The sequence below is a fragment of the Nerophis lumbriciformis genome, linkage group LG34 (assembly GCF_033978685.3).
Source record: "Nerophis lumbriciformis linkage group LG34, RoL_Nlum_v2.1, whole genome shotgun sequence".
Taxonomy (NCBI): domain Eukaryota; kingdom Metazoa; phylum Chordata; class Actinopteri; order Syngnathiformes; family Syngnathidae; genus Nerophis; species Nerophis lumbriciformis.
This window is the reverse complement of record NC_084581.2, coordinates 2362501-2377956: the sequence shown is the minus strand read 5'-3', so window position 1 is coordinate 2377956 and position 15456 is coordinate 2362501. Positions and strand designations below refer to the sequence as shown.

General features: G+C 39.9%; 1 protein-coding gene across 3 annotated transcripts in view; it reads left to right on the top strand.

The window, feature by feature from the left end:
* LOC133576410 (serine/threonine-protein phosphatase 2A 56 kDa regulatory subunit gamma isoform-like) overlaps positions 1-15456 on the top strand; it is a 63379-nt gene that overhangs the window by 13649 nt on the left and 34274 nt on the right. The window contains exon 3 of one of the 3 annotated variants that reach the window (XM_061929606.1): positions 1381-1543. In XM_061929606.1, coding sequence (XP_061785590.1) covers positions 1381-1543 — 163 coding nt within the window. Of the gene's footprint in view, positions 1-1377; positions 1544-12280; positions 12467-15456 lie in introns of those variants that run through there. The other 2 variants (XM_061929605.1, XM_061929607.1) reach the window with 2 other exon arrangements.

Genomic DNA, 15456 nt, shown 5'->3' with positions numbered 1-15456 from the left:
AAATAAGCAAGCGCTTGGAAGGCAACATATCCATCCATCCATCCATTTTCTACCGCTTATTCCCTTCGGGGTCGCGCGGGGCGCTGGAGCCTATCTCAGCTACAATCGGGCGGAACATATGTTGCTCCAAAACCTTTATGTACCTTTCAGCATTAATGGTGCCTTCACAGATGTGTAAGTTACCCATGCCTTGGGCACTCCGGAGATTGCCCCTCGGAGTAAACGGAGCCAAGCGCTTGGTTTAACGTCCTTTTCCCTCGCTTCCTGGTGTGCTTTTAAGAGCGCACTGCTGTGTTTAGATGGAGACAGGTGTGGACAATATAGGAGACAGACTCACTTGTCCCCACACTACAAGTATAAAGCGAAAGAGAAAACTATTTGATGTTGCTTTTATTTTCTCAATACAGCATCCATCAGCTGCTGTGACTGAGAGTTAATGACGTGAGGAAACATGCAGCAGGCGATGTTTCGTGAACGTTGTCACAACTTGTTTATAAAGTCTTTAGTGTGTTTACTGGGATGATCACTCATTTATTTAACTGCAAACTGTATCATTGTTCAAATAACATCAATATTAGCTAAAATGTTTTGTCATCTCATCGAAGGCAGTGAAGATTGTGTATTCGATGTGAGAGGTGTCACTCTTTATTTTTGTTGGCCAAACTGTTGCACTGAACTACAAGGAGGTGTTGTTGGAGAAGAACAAAGCTTGTTTATTAGACTTCCTCTTCATTAGCCAAACTGCTTTGAGTTTTATATTAATATCAAAAAGTAAACGCCATGTTTTGCCTTGGTGCCCTAAAATATGAGCCCTCCTTTTAAGGCAACACTTGCTTTGACCTTTAAAAATGTAAAATTTGAGGCCTGTATTTACGTAATGCTGACCGACCGTTGCAGACTGATTGAAGTGATGGATAACTTTTTTTTTTAAATCTGCAATGTTGTGGAGCTGCAATATTTTAACCACAATGTGGCGAGGAACAACTATAACTCAAAATAAATATTATTGTAACAATAGAGAGATATTCATATGAGGGGTCCAAAGATAATTTTCTTTCAACTCGTGGCACATTCTAAAAATACTATTACAAAAAAAACCTTAAAAGTGTAATAAAAGAGCAAACAGCTATAATGTAATAAGAAAAAAAATAACCCAAAGCTGCCCTTAGTCGAAACATTTGGACACCGCTGGGCTAATCTGATATAATTTAAGGCTATATAAACATCAACCTGAACAAACCTTACTAAATTTAATTGAAGACACAACCACAGCACAGGTTATAGGTTCAAAACCTACCATGGGGACCAAAAAAATGAGAATTAGTGGCCATTCACATCTTTTTTGAACATAGTATAACATAGCATGTGTCCTCTCAGCAGGGTTCCAACAGGAAGACTGGGAACAGCATCCCTCCGACCACTCAGCTGCTCAAGGGAAAGCAGCCGGGCTCCCAGACGCCCGTGAAGAAGGACAAGCGGCAGAGCTCGTCTCGCTTTAGCTTGAGCAACAACAGGGAGCTGCAGAAGCTGCCTGCTTTCAAAGGTGAGCTCCATCTCAACCTGGCCATCAGCGAGGGTTCTGCATTTGTGTGTTTTTAAAGCAGATGAGCCGAAGCCCCAATTTAAAGCCATAAATTACCCGTCCATCCATCCATTTTTGAAGCTTTAAATAAACCTAGGATTTTCCTTTAGTCAGTGAGGTGGATAAAGACACATTTCAACCATCACTTTTGTTTTTATCTCGAATGCATGTCAGTGTCAATTGTGGCGCATAAAAAACATAAAAATCTTCTTAGGACGTGCAAGCAGGCTTCATGGACATCTCACTCGTTTTTAATATTCAGCCTGTGGGCAGCCCACGGAAACAAACAGGGCAGTGGGGGTGCTGGACATAGACGGCATTGACTTTGCGTTGGATTTATGCCAAGCGTCTATATTTAGTGATAATCCAGATAAAGCTTTAATTCCGCGTTGTTGCACAATGTTGCCAGTGACCAGATCAGCAGGACTCTCCCCTTCGTTTCTCTTTATATAATAATAATATAATACATTATATAATAATAATATAATACATAATAATATACACAACACCTACAGTCCTCATTTTTCATGCCACTGTAAATTACTTATTGGAACACATACTAGCGTGACTGATGTAATAATATGAACATTTCATAACCCAGTTATCATTCAGTGTTTCCTACATAGTGGCAATTTATTCATGGCAGTGGGGGCATGCTAAGGCAGCGTCAATATGACAATGTCATATAATTCTCATAATTAGCTATGACGCATGTATTTAATTTAAAAAAGCTTATCAAGATAACACTGGGAGTCAGTGTGTCTGAACGCTTTGTCACATGAACGTCCCATGAACATCACATGGACAGTGTAGGGAACATAGTGTTTGAAAGCTCCAGCTTCGATACAGAGAAAGGGTACAGACACTTGAGTTGTTAATTGTTCTTTGTGCGTTCTGTGAACATGAACAAATCAAACCCATAATAAAAATATTTAAAGGATTCCCTGTCTGGAATCTGTTTGTAGTGTTTAATTGGCTTCACGAGATGAGACGATATACAATATTGGCTTCATGAGATGAGACGATACACAATATTGATTGTACAAGATGAGACGATACCTGATATTGGCTTCATGAGATGAGACGATACGCGATATTAATTGCACAAGAGGAGACGATACACGATATTGGCTTTATGAGCTGAGACGATACATATTTACTTCACATGGACAAAACGAGACAGAATTTTTATATAACTTTAAGCAGGGTCGCCTTGTAATGTGGCGTGGGGAACGCAGAGACTAGCTCTCAATGTGTTGTGTGCGCAAAGCACCTAATGTGCGCTTTCAATACCTCGCCCACAGCAAGACAGATATTCTTCTGCTTATTTAAAATAAAACCTGACTTAGTTATGCCTGCAAGACAGCTTTTTTCTAAAGGAGAGAAAACGTCACGCTTTAATCTCGCGAGATCTTGTGACACCCATAGTGCCAACTCTAAAAAGACCACGATCATTCTTCCCGGAGACTAAATCAGCAATGCGTGGGAATTTTTGTTTTAACACTCGATTCCACGTAATTCCATTCCAAAGACATGCATCTGGGGATATGCTGATGAGCAACACTAAGTTGGCCCTACTGTGTGAATGTGAGTGTGAATGGCCCTGTGATGAGGTGGCGAAAATGGATGGATGGATCCATGTAATGATGCGAGTGCAAACGGACTAGTTTGTTATGTGCAATGTTTGGCCATACAATAACCAAGACATTTTGGCAAACATTTTCATGTAAATACCAAACAGTAAAAACTGAGATACCTCTCTATCGACCAGATGCACTCGGACATTTTTCCATTTCCATTGTTTTTCTTATTTCATTCATTCAATATTGAATAAATATAATCGATACAACATTAAAGTAAATCATGAATAAAAAGGAGCAGAAAGAAGGGTACACTTAGAAGTGCTTAATTTTTTTTAAGATAGTGTGCATATAAATCTTTTCAAATAAACAAGTTGGGTGAGGGGTGTCTAAGTGGCAGCAACACGGCAGGAGACTCACAATGACTTTATGGAACGCCATTCAATAAATTATCAACCTGAGAACAGCCATCTTTCTCACACTTTCTTCTTGCCAAAATGTAGCAAACGTAGAGAGACATACTGTATATCACTCTCCAGGCCTGTTTGTAACAGCTGTCACTTAGCAACTTGTTGCGTAATAGTTAAAACATAACATCAGTACAAATCAAGAGCATTTTTATTAGCGGCCTTTAAATGTGATATTTCCCACACATATTTTTTTGCATAATGTTGTGACTGCTGAGCTTTATGACCCCCTTTTAGGCAGCAAAACTAATAAGCGGCAACATGCCGAGTTAGTGCAAGCTTTTTGTTCGCTGCTTCATGTACACGCAAATCACGGCCTGGTTATGCAGTTTGTACAAACGCCGCTTGGCCATTAACCTGTTTTGTATGAAAAAGGCCCCATATCGCCTCCCACAGTTAAATATTATCCCGCAGCGATTTTCACACTGACTATCATAGCAGAATGTTTAATCATTAAGAGTTACATTAAGACAGCATGCATGCATCCATTCATTCATCCATTATCTTTAGCTTATCTGAGGTCGGGTCGCGGGGGCAGCAGCCGAAGCAGAAAACCCCAGACTTCCCTCTCCCCAGCCACTTCGTCCACCTCCTCCTGAAGGATCTCAAGGCGTTCCCGGGCCAGCCGAATGGCGTAGTTTTCCCAACGTGTACTGGGTCTTCCCCTTGGCCTCCTACCTGTCGGACGGGCCCTGAACACCAGGGAGGCGTCCGGGTGGCATCCTGACCAGATGCCTGAACCACCTTATCTGCCTCCTCTCGATGCAAAGGAGCAGCAGATTTACTTTGAGCTCCTCCCGGATGACAGAGCTTCTCACCCTATCTCTCAGGGAGAGCCCCGCCACCTGATGGAGGAAACTCATTTCGTCCGCTTGTACATGGATCTTGTCCTTTCGGTCATAACCCAAAGTTCATGACCATAGGTGAGGATGAGCACGTAGATTGACCGGTAAATTGAGAGCTTTGCCTTCCGACTCAGCTCCTTCTTTACCACAATGGATCGATACAGTGTCCGCATCACTGCAGACGCTGCACCAATCTGCCTGTCGAGTACTTGAACTCCTCCACTTGGGGCAAGATCTCTTCCCAAACCTGGAGATGGCACTCCACCCTTTTCTGGGCGAGAACCATGGACTCTGACTTGGATGGCTTTACACTCGGCTGCGAAGCGATTCTGTGAGAGCTGAAAAACCTGGCCAGATGAAGCCATTAGGACCACATCTGCAAAAAGCAGAGACCTAATCCTGCAGCCTCCAAACCGGATCCCCTCAACGCCCTGACTGCGCCTAGGAATTATGTCCATAAAAGACAGCATTAAATCATATTATATTTTGATATTGTTATAAATGATGTTAGTTTCACTTCAGTGTGTGAATGGACCTGCTGAATAAGTTGTTGCCTCCTGTGTGTTCTCTTTCGAAAAACACCTGCTTTCCCAGTCAGGCATGGCTCAAGTGTTTGTCACCATCTGCTGGTCAGTTGTAAACACTGCCAAATGAACCTAACTTTTGTGAATTGGTACAATGTTTCCCTGGACCATTTTATTAAAGCAGGGCCGTGTAAAACGCATATACAATGCGGCAGCCGGGTGGGGTTTCTTCCTTTTGTTGATTAAACGTGTAAACATCCATTCATAGTCAGTGTTTCCCACAGGTTGGCTGTTTTTTCTGAAGTCTTAAAATGTGTTAAATAGGTTACCGGTATTTGGAGGATGCCATCATTATGTAATTTGGTATAGTAGGAATCCTTATTCTTATTTTAAAATCAAATTTTTCATCATTAGAGCATAAAAAACCTGTGTGTTACACTTGTGTAGCGCTTTTCTACCTTCAAGGTACTCAAAGCGCTTTGGCACTAATTCCACATTCACCCATGCAAGACCCTAACCACGACCCATTATGAAAGTGTCTTGCTCAAGGACACAAGGGATATGACGAGGATGGCAGAAGCCGGGGTTTGAACAGGGAACCCTCAGGTGTGTGTGTGTGTGTGTGTGTGTGTTTGTGTGTGTGTGTGTGTGTGTTTGTGTGTGTGCGTGTGTGTGTGTGTGTGTGTGTGTAAAAGAACTTTGTCCTAACTTTTATTTCTCAGATCATTCTGTTGTCTCAATGCAGCCATCTTTTTCCTGAAGTTATTTAAATCAGTGTTATTTAGTTGAAGCTATTGGCGCAATGCTTCTATCTCCATTTTAATGTTCTCTACAACACTGCTGTTGTCCCAATGGGTGTTGTTTTGCTGCTTGGCATTCGACTGTTGGCGCAATTTTGCATTCTCCTCTTTTGGCTTCTCCACCTCCCGTTTTAATGCTGTGTTGTCTTCACTGAGAATCTTCATTTCTTCTATGAAGTTTCTAAATTCCATCATGTCATTACGAGATTATTTTCTGTTTTTAATAATCTGTTCTTGGAAATCTGCAACATCTTTTTGTACACCTTTTCATAATCTGTTCCTGGAGGTTTTTGCCATCGCTTTGTGTCTCATTTACATAGTTTTGTAGAGTTCCCACTAACGCTTTTAAGTCCGGTTTCACCTCTGGTAACACTGTATTACCCATTGTTGACTTCTTGTCATTCTCATGGTTGCTCGGCAGCGAAGTGAAGCCGTTGGTGTTGTTAGCTTTCGCGTTTCCATGGTGATTTCTTTCACGTACCTTGCACCGGCCAGAGCTGTGTCAGCCTTTCTTGTAGATCACTAGGGTGGTCCGAAGCGTTGTTAGTCTCCAAAAGTGTCCAATAAGGCCAGAAACAGTAGCCAAATTTGTCACTACAGAGTGGTCTGAATATTTTCACAGACAGTCCCATTACAATATGTTTATAAAGTAGGGGAACCCGGTAGCACCAATTATATTTGAGATGATCCAGAATGTATTTCTAGCAAGCCTCCACAGATAAACAAATACAGGTATACTGTATTGGAAACACAGCGTGTTTGTAATGGTGTTTGCCTCTGAGGGGATGTAAAATGTATCATGACCCACTCTCAGACAAAACAGAAACATCCATCCGTCCATTTTCTACCACTTATTCCCTTCGGGGTGCGACTTGTCCAGGGTGTACTCTGCCTTCCGCTCGATTGTAGCTGAGAAAACAGAAACATGTTAAATTTTTTAATTTTTTATTTGTATTGACAAAATGTACTTGTATGCAGTGAAGGGAAGACCGTCATCACAATGACATTTTATTTTCGAAATAGTACTTGTATTATGGAATGGGATAAACACAAAAAATGATCTCATACAACAGTATAAATAGAAAATTGTTTTATTTATTTGTTGTTTATTTTAAACAAACAAATGTTTGTTCTAAAAATGTCACTTTAGCAAACGTACACCATTAATTATTACGCAATCACCTTTTGTGTACCAATTATTTTGGCGCTTTTAAAGTGGAAGTGTACTTTTTGGAGGAATTTTATGAAAGACATGATGACGGATGTATTTTTTCAATGCATTACAGTTTTATATACATGATGTAAGTATATATATATAATGTAGTAACAGGCACATTTATAGTAACATTTTAATATTCACGTATGTTGCTCATTTTAAACATACATGGCGCATTAATTTAAAAAACGCATCATGTTTATGTTTTTTTTAACTACATCACTGATTACTACTCACTGCAGACTTTATGAGAGCCAACAAACATAATAAAACATCACTTACTGTAAAACGTCTGCTGTCATTAGGATGCCGACTGCTAGAATGTTCATATATTCCCATTTAGATGAAGAATGACTCTTAATCCTAGCGAAGAAATAGGGGGTGAAACCAAGCATCTTTTTGTGTTGTTCTTGCCATTCCCGGGGCTAAATTGTCTGTCAAAGTGTACCAACATGTCAGATTACATCCTCGTTTTTCTACTATCCAGGTGAGAGTCTTGATTTATGATCTACAATAAAGTTTGACAAGTAAGGAAGCGAGTAAACGGCTGATCAGTCGATCATATCAACATTGGCACACAAGCTCACGATCACGACTCTGTTATAAATAGTTTGTCTGTATTAGTGATATTGTTATTAAAAGCGCTAATACTTGGTTAATATTCAAGTGATGAAATTTAAATGGATTATTGTTGGCGCCTTTTGGATGGTTATTTATTGGGTTTCATAGGCGGAATAGTGGAGCTCCCATTGGCTCCGCTGTAAGCAAACTTTTATTTACCTTTAATATTTAGAATGCATTAAAAAAATCCATCCGTCGTCATGTTCACATAATGATTGTGAACAATAGGCACAATTCCAAAAATTGCAAAAAAGTGCAGTTCCTCTTTAAAGTGTTGTCAATTTCGTAAAACAGTGCATTATCTAAATTGCCAGTTTGGCTAACAGAACTTGGAGCTAAAATGCGGCTATGTTTTATTAATTCATTTCATTCCTTGCTGAAGGGGTTAGTAAAGACACTGAAAGCCTCTGTTGTAAGACTTGTTCTCTAAGTGTTGGTGGGTGTTTCACTCTGCAAATAGTCTGTAGCAATCCTTAAGCGCTCATTGTACAGGGGCCATGACACTGATAGGATGTGTGAAGATCAGCAGACATTCTATTTGTCGTCGTCACCGTGATAAAGACCTCCACTGTATTGTTGCAGCTTGTGTGTCTTGTCTACTGCCAACCAGATAGCTCCTTCATGCTACAGCGGCCCCATAACCTCGCAACACAGTTCTCAAAAATGAGACCCTTTTGTGCGGCTCATAATACACCTTCCAGCGCCATGAAACAACTTGCGGTTAGTGTGTTTTGCTGATACAAGTGCGCGCTGACCTATTTTTGACAATCAGGTCAACAGGTTTACAGCGTCTTTAAAACTAAATTAGATGAAATGCCTGATTTGCTTATTGTTCCAACCTAAACACTGAATATCATCATTAATAGCATCAGCACTAAGCAGTGTGTTTCCCGTAAATCAGTTTGGAATGCCACAAATAGATTGGGGGCTACCTGTTCGCCCCGCTCAAAACACATAACAGGACTGTCATTTAATGTAGCTTTTCCTTATAACTTTGTACAGTATGTTGTAGTACGGGTCGCAACTCGACAGAACTCTTGCGTACCTGGCCTGCCAGAGAATAAGAAGACAAACCAGGAGGGATCAGTGTTACCAACCTATAAAGTAGGAATGCACAATTTATTTTTTTCAAGCCGATATCAATACAGAAGACTTCCTAAGACCAATACCGATAACTAGGGTTATACCGAGTGTCGATTTTTTTGGTACCGGTTCTTAATTTTGGTCAGTCAAGGAGGACTGTTAAGAATCAGGACACATGACACGGCTAATGGTATTTTCTTATCCAGCTGGCCGTCGTAATTATGACATGCTGTCTCAGCTTGGAATAATCACAAATGAGGAAGCAACAACACACAAAACTATTTCAGGAATAATCACAAATGAGGAAGCAACACCACATAAAACAATTTCAACAATATTTCCTCCTAAAAAGTCCCTCAAAGTCGTGTAAGCAAATAAGGGATAGTGTCAGTTTGAAGTGAACGCGCTTTACTCACGACCACCGCTACCCCGTTTCATCAAACGTCATCCTAGAGATCCAATAATCCACAGGCCAGTATTAATCCACTAAAAAAAGTGAAAAAAGTAAGTAATATAATAATCCATAACATTGCTCTGAAGCAAGATAGCATCCGCTGATAGATCTCCCGTTGCCGTCTGACATCACTCCAATGCGCCACATTTGCTTAGCATTACAACACACCTTGCTTAAATATTTTTCAGTTCGCCTGTTTCTTGACTCTACAAACTAGACAATGGAGCAATGCCCTTGCTGACTGGGTCGTTGTTTTTTTTTTAGTACACACTACACAGACACATACATCGGTAGGTCTCAACACTCAAATACGTCCATGTGCAACATAAACACAAATAATTCCTATTCTAAAAAAATGCACACCCACCTAACATACTGATTGATTGTATTGATTTATATTATATATTTCACATGACATATAATCTTAAAGGTCGGTGCTCTGCACATGAATGCCATACATACATACTTCGAGCTGAGTGTAATTGTCCATCCATCCATCCATCTTCTTCCGCTTATCCGAGGTCGGGTTGCGGGTGTAATTGTAATGAATAGAAACACCGTGATATATCTGTTTTTTACGAAATTATATAACAACTGCATTGCCCCTTTCACTGCAAAGATAGTTGACTTGAGTTGTTCAAGGACTTAAAAATCAGGTGTTGATAAATGACTTTCCTGCTGTTAGATGTTACATGATGTTGGTGGTGTACAACCTCTTTTGGTAATGAAAATTGTAATAAAAAATAAAATTTTTCACATCTTTATTTGCAACAATTAAATATAGTACTGATAAGAGTACCGATTAGGCCTAGGCCGATATTCGACGATGAATGAAAATGAAAGTTGGTAAATTTTCCAGTGTCGATAAATCGCCATATACATGCTTCAAGAGCATTCCCACATTTCGTCGCTTTTAGCGGCTACGCGTGTTTGTACCATAGCGGAATGAACAGAAGAAAATGAAAGTCTTATAGTATTAATTACACCAATAATACTTAGTTTTCTGCAGAATGTTTGTGATGACAAGCAAAAAAACTCAAAATAACAGAGAAAAAAGTTGTTCTCTTTACCCCTCAAACATACCGAAAAATAAGCAAAACTGTGGCCCTAAAACCAGGTACGGACCGCAGCATGGACCTGTAGTAAACACATTTATAGATAGGTACAAAATGACAGTTGTCAACAGTTGGCATTTATTACCTCCATCAAACATGGCGGAAATCTCCGTTACAAGATACTGCGGTAGTAAATAGTAGGGATGCTTGGGACTTCCCGCGGGACAGATTTTGAACGCTGCTGGGCCGTAGTTTGGGGAACCCTGCTTTAGACCATCGCCTGAAACCCGGAAATGTCCGAATGTGCCTTTAGGTCATGTAATTGCAACCCAGCTATTGCTACTGTGGGGTCCCTAAACCCCAATCTAAAAGCACCCATTGTCTTAATTGTGACATCAAAAAAATATTCTAAAAAGTTCATTTGTAGTTTTAAACGAATCAGTTTGGCTTTTCATCTATTTTTACTGACTTTGTTTCCCATTGTGGTATTTCTTTCTCCTACAGCGTCCATTAAAACTACACTTAAATGTGTCACAGCCAATTATGCAAGCACAAAGATGACATCATTACGTGATTCCTCAGCAGTTTTTTGTGTTTCTCTGTTTCTGTTAATTGACCTATAAAACTGAAGTACGGTATGTACAGAATAATGATTTTGGTTTACCATTACACCCTAACTCTATACTCTATACTGTTTCTGTTATTTTGCCCCTCTCATGAAAGCTAACCTAATTAGTGTTAATGAGTCAGCATTTTTTAATTTTCTTATCTAGCGTATTTCATTGCACAAAATAGCTGCGTTGCTTTAATTGTTTCCATACACACTGCTGCATTTGTGGCGTTCTCTTGCTGCTTGGGCAAAATGCAGCTCATAGTCTTCACATCCTGCGTTGCTCATACTGAGAAGACTTCCTGTTTTCTGTCACAAACAGCTGGGCTCCTGCTGGGGGCTCCTAGACGGCCATCTGTTCTGTGCATAAACTCAGAAATACCAGAAATAGCGTTGTGCATGACAGGCAGTGTCACCCGCCAGGAAAAGGTTAACTAGTTCTCAATTAAAACGAGCATTTGAGGAAAGGCTGCCGCAGAAATTACACTTCGTCATAGTTGCAGTTTGTTTGTGAAAAAAAATCACTGCTTTCTACTGGGCCAGCATAGGACTACCTGTTCGCCCTGCTCAAAACACATAACATGACTGTCATTTAATGTAGCTTTTCCTTATAACTTCGTACAGTATGTTGCAGTACGGGTCGCAACTCGACAGAACACTTGCGTATCTGGCCTGCCAGAGAATAAGAAGACAAAGCAGGAGGGATCAGTGTTACCAACCTATAAAGTAGGAATGCACAATTTATTTTGCATTAAGTTGCTCGGGTCTACTTATGTGATTTTTTTTTTTGAAGATGATTAATCTGTTATAAAATGATCCAGCTCACCTAACACTCTGAACAGGATACGTGATAAAACATGTAATGACTTTTTAATGTCATTTTATTCATCACATACATCAAGAGCTGAGGTCGCATGCCTCCTCGTATACTCTACTCTTCAATATGCATTGAGCATAATACACTTTTTTCTGGCTTCTGAAGGTAGAAAACATTTTAATTGGATGATAAAGAGTGTTTAGTTTGCACCTATTTAAAGTGGCCAATTGTAATGTGTGCTTAATGTGCTAGAAGTCCTATTCTCCACATAGATATTTAACACTACTAGCTGTTTAATGGTTTCTCTTTAGTTTGTGTTGATCTACATTTAGATGGTCTATCTTGGTGACCGTTCGTGATTGAATGACTGACTGCAATAGCAGTTTTGATTTGTTATTGTGTGTGTATTGTTTGACAGCAAGTTTGTATGACTGATGACGGCCTTCTAGTTTGCACCGTGTCCTCAAATCACTACTTCAGCCACACCATTCCCTCCCACGCTGCGTCAGCCGGGCCCTCCCCTCATGTTTGTTTATTCCGACAGCCGGTCTCCACGTGACCCCAGCCGGCCAATCAGGTGGAATGACATTAAGGCACGAGCAGCTTCCCTCCAGTGGCAGGGGGAGCTTCATTTTCTGCTTCTAGTGATAGAATGGAGGCCGGCTCCTCGCTGTAGCGGGCTGGCCGCCCTCCTCTCCCCCCTGCCGTCATCTCATTGATGTTGGCATGCACTACAGCGGCCAGTGGGATGCTTGTGGATGCACCGGTCTCCAATGGGCCCTTTCAGCTTGTGGCCCTCATGCATTTTAGAGGTGAGAGCAGGAAATGTTGCCACCTCTAGTAGTTCTGTGTTTTTTGTGCGCACTTTGTGGTTTTGTAGAAACTTGTGTACTTGTCAGGTGACTTTCCTTAAAGCTGCTGCAAGATGTTGAGCAGCATAGCTTAGCCCTGAGAGAGGAAAAAGAGAGTTGGGGGGGGGGGGGGATTCTGTTTGGAGTTTCCCATCCCCCACCAACACTTCCGATGTTTGAGGAAGTGAGGTCAACGCTTGTTGTTGTTGTTGTTTGTTGTTTTTTGTCTGGAAACATACTAGCTCATGCAATAACCTCTGATGCTAATGACCCACTTAAGAGCTTCCTGTGCTCGCTCATGCAAGGAAAAGGTTACCTGGCCGCTCGTTGCGCAAAAATTGTATGTGTTCTGTGCTTGGGGGTTGGTCTCTTAATATTTCGTTTCTCACAGGAACCCAAGTGCTTATTGTGCAACAGGAGCCGCTCGACTTCTCGACACCTGTTTCAATGAAATGTGGAAGCTCCTGCCGTCAGCTGGCATGTAATGAAAAAACAAATATTAACCACATGAGTTTTGTAACAATTTTGTGTAACTTTTTCTGAAACACAGCAAACTTGTGCAAAAGGAAACCGATGATTCAAACTAACAAACTGTTTCAGGCAAATTTGTTGTCAGTGACTACAATTACACTGCAGGCCAAAGTGGGCCAAATGGGATTTTTTCGAAATCTGATTTTTTCCAGCTGACTGTTTGCACTGCAAGTAAATGTGATCTTTATCAGACTCCAGTGTAAACGTGCACAGGCCCCAATGTGGCCTCGACGTTCCTTGCATGCGCAGTTCATTAAAGTGAAAACAAAGGAAGTTGACCGGGTTCCGTGAATGAATAAAGAAGTTGCTACAACTCCTATAAAATGAAGTAAGTCGCCACACCTTAAAAATGTGTGATTTTTATGTGAAAATAATTTAAAGTCAAAGCTTCCGCCCGATTGTAGCTGAGATAGGCTCCAGCGCCCCCCGCGACCCCAAAGGGAATACCGGTAAGCGGTAGAAAATGGATGAATGGATGGTGGATATATATAGTGTAATATATTTGGGAAGGTTCTAATCTTTTTATGGCTGTTAAGTAGAGGCAACACTGCCATCAGCATGGATGTATGTTTGCTTTATTTTTCAACTCACTTACGTAAACAATTTACACAATGTACGTAACATGTAAGTAAATACGACAGTGTCAATTCCGGTCCTTTAGCAATCGCTTTCGCTTTCAATTCTTCAGAATCAAAATATATATTCATATAGCCTATTACACGGTGCAATATTATCACAGTATTAAGATCACGGTAAGATATTATTGTGGTGTATGCCCCCCCCCCAAAAAAAATACTTTACAATGTTATAGTGTGTTAATGGAAGTGGCAGGAATGTTTAAGAATAACACACTTACTGTAATTGAACTCTAACACATTGCTAAATAATGCTAATGATATTTATTACTACAAACATTATTTAAGTGCAAAGAATTGTGCAGGGAAATAAACTGTTTCAAGCAAATATTAAAAAACTTACATTTGTGTGTCTTTAAAGTGACAATGTAAAATCCAGTGTAACAAGCGTAAAACGACAATAATGTTCACTTTAGTGTCTTTCAAATGTTACTTTCTGAAAAGCGGTGTCCTCCACAGTGGGCATGTTTATATCAGTCTGGAATATGCTGTTTCTCAGAAAAGTTAACCAACAAAATAACTTTTATTAATGTAAATACCTCACAAACTGTTTGGCTTTGCTGGCTTCAAATATATTTTCTGGGTGACAGTTTATTACAGACACGGGCAATTAGTATGACTCGGGAGCCACAATGGTCGGAAAAAATGCGTCAGGGGCCGGTGTGTCTTTTATTGAGATATATTTATATATTTATATATGAAATAGTCTTGTGATTTTTTTCCCACACATACATATATTGCGCTCTACTACGGTATCGAGCACTATTTTTTGGATAACCTTATTAAGACATATATATATATATATATATGTGTATATATATATATATATATATATATATATATATATATATATATATATATGTATATATATGTGTATATATATATATATATATATATATATATATATATATATATATATATATATATATATATATATATATATATATATATGTGTATATATATATATGTATATATATATATGTGTATATATATATATATGTATATATATATATGTGTATATATATACAGTGGGGCAAAAAAGTATTTAGTCAGCCACCGATTGTGCAAGTTCTTCCACTTAAAATGATGACAGAGGTCTGTAATTTTCATCATAGGTACACTTCAACTGTGAGAGACAGAATGTGGAAAAAAAATCCAGGAAATCACATTGTAGGAATTTTGAAGAATTTATTTGTAAATTATGGTGGAAAATAAGTATTTGGTCACTTCAAACAAGGAAGATCTCTGGCTCTCACAGACCTGTAACTTCTTCTTTAAGAAGCTCTTCTGTCCTCCACTCGTTACCTGTATTAATGGCATCTGTTTGAACTCGTTATCTGTATAAAAGACACTTGTCCACAGCCTCAAACAGTCAGACTCCAAACTCCACTATGGCCAAGACCAAAGAGCTGTCGAAGGACACCAGGAAAATAAGTGAAGACCTGCACCAGACTGTGAAGAGTGAATCTACAATAGGCAAGCAGCTTGGTGTGAAAAAATCAACTGTGGGAGCAATTATCAGAAAATAGAAGACATACAAGACCACTGATAATCTCCCTCGATCTGGGGCTCCACGCAAGATCTCATCCCATGAGGTCAAAATGATCATGAGAACGGTGAGCAAAAATCCCAGAACCACATGGGGGGACCTGGTGAATGACCTGCAGAGAGCTGGGACCAAAGTAACAAAGGTTACCATCAGTAACACACTACGCCGACAGGGAATCAAATCCTGCAGTGCCAGACGTGTCCCCCTGCTTAAGCCAGTGCATGTCCAGGCCCGTC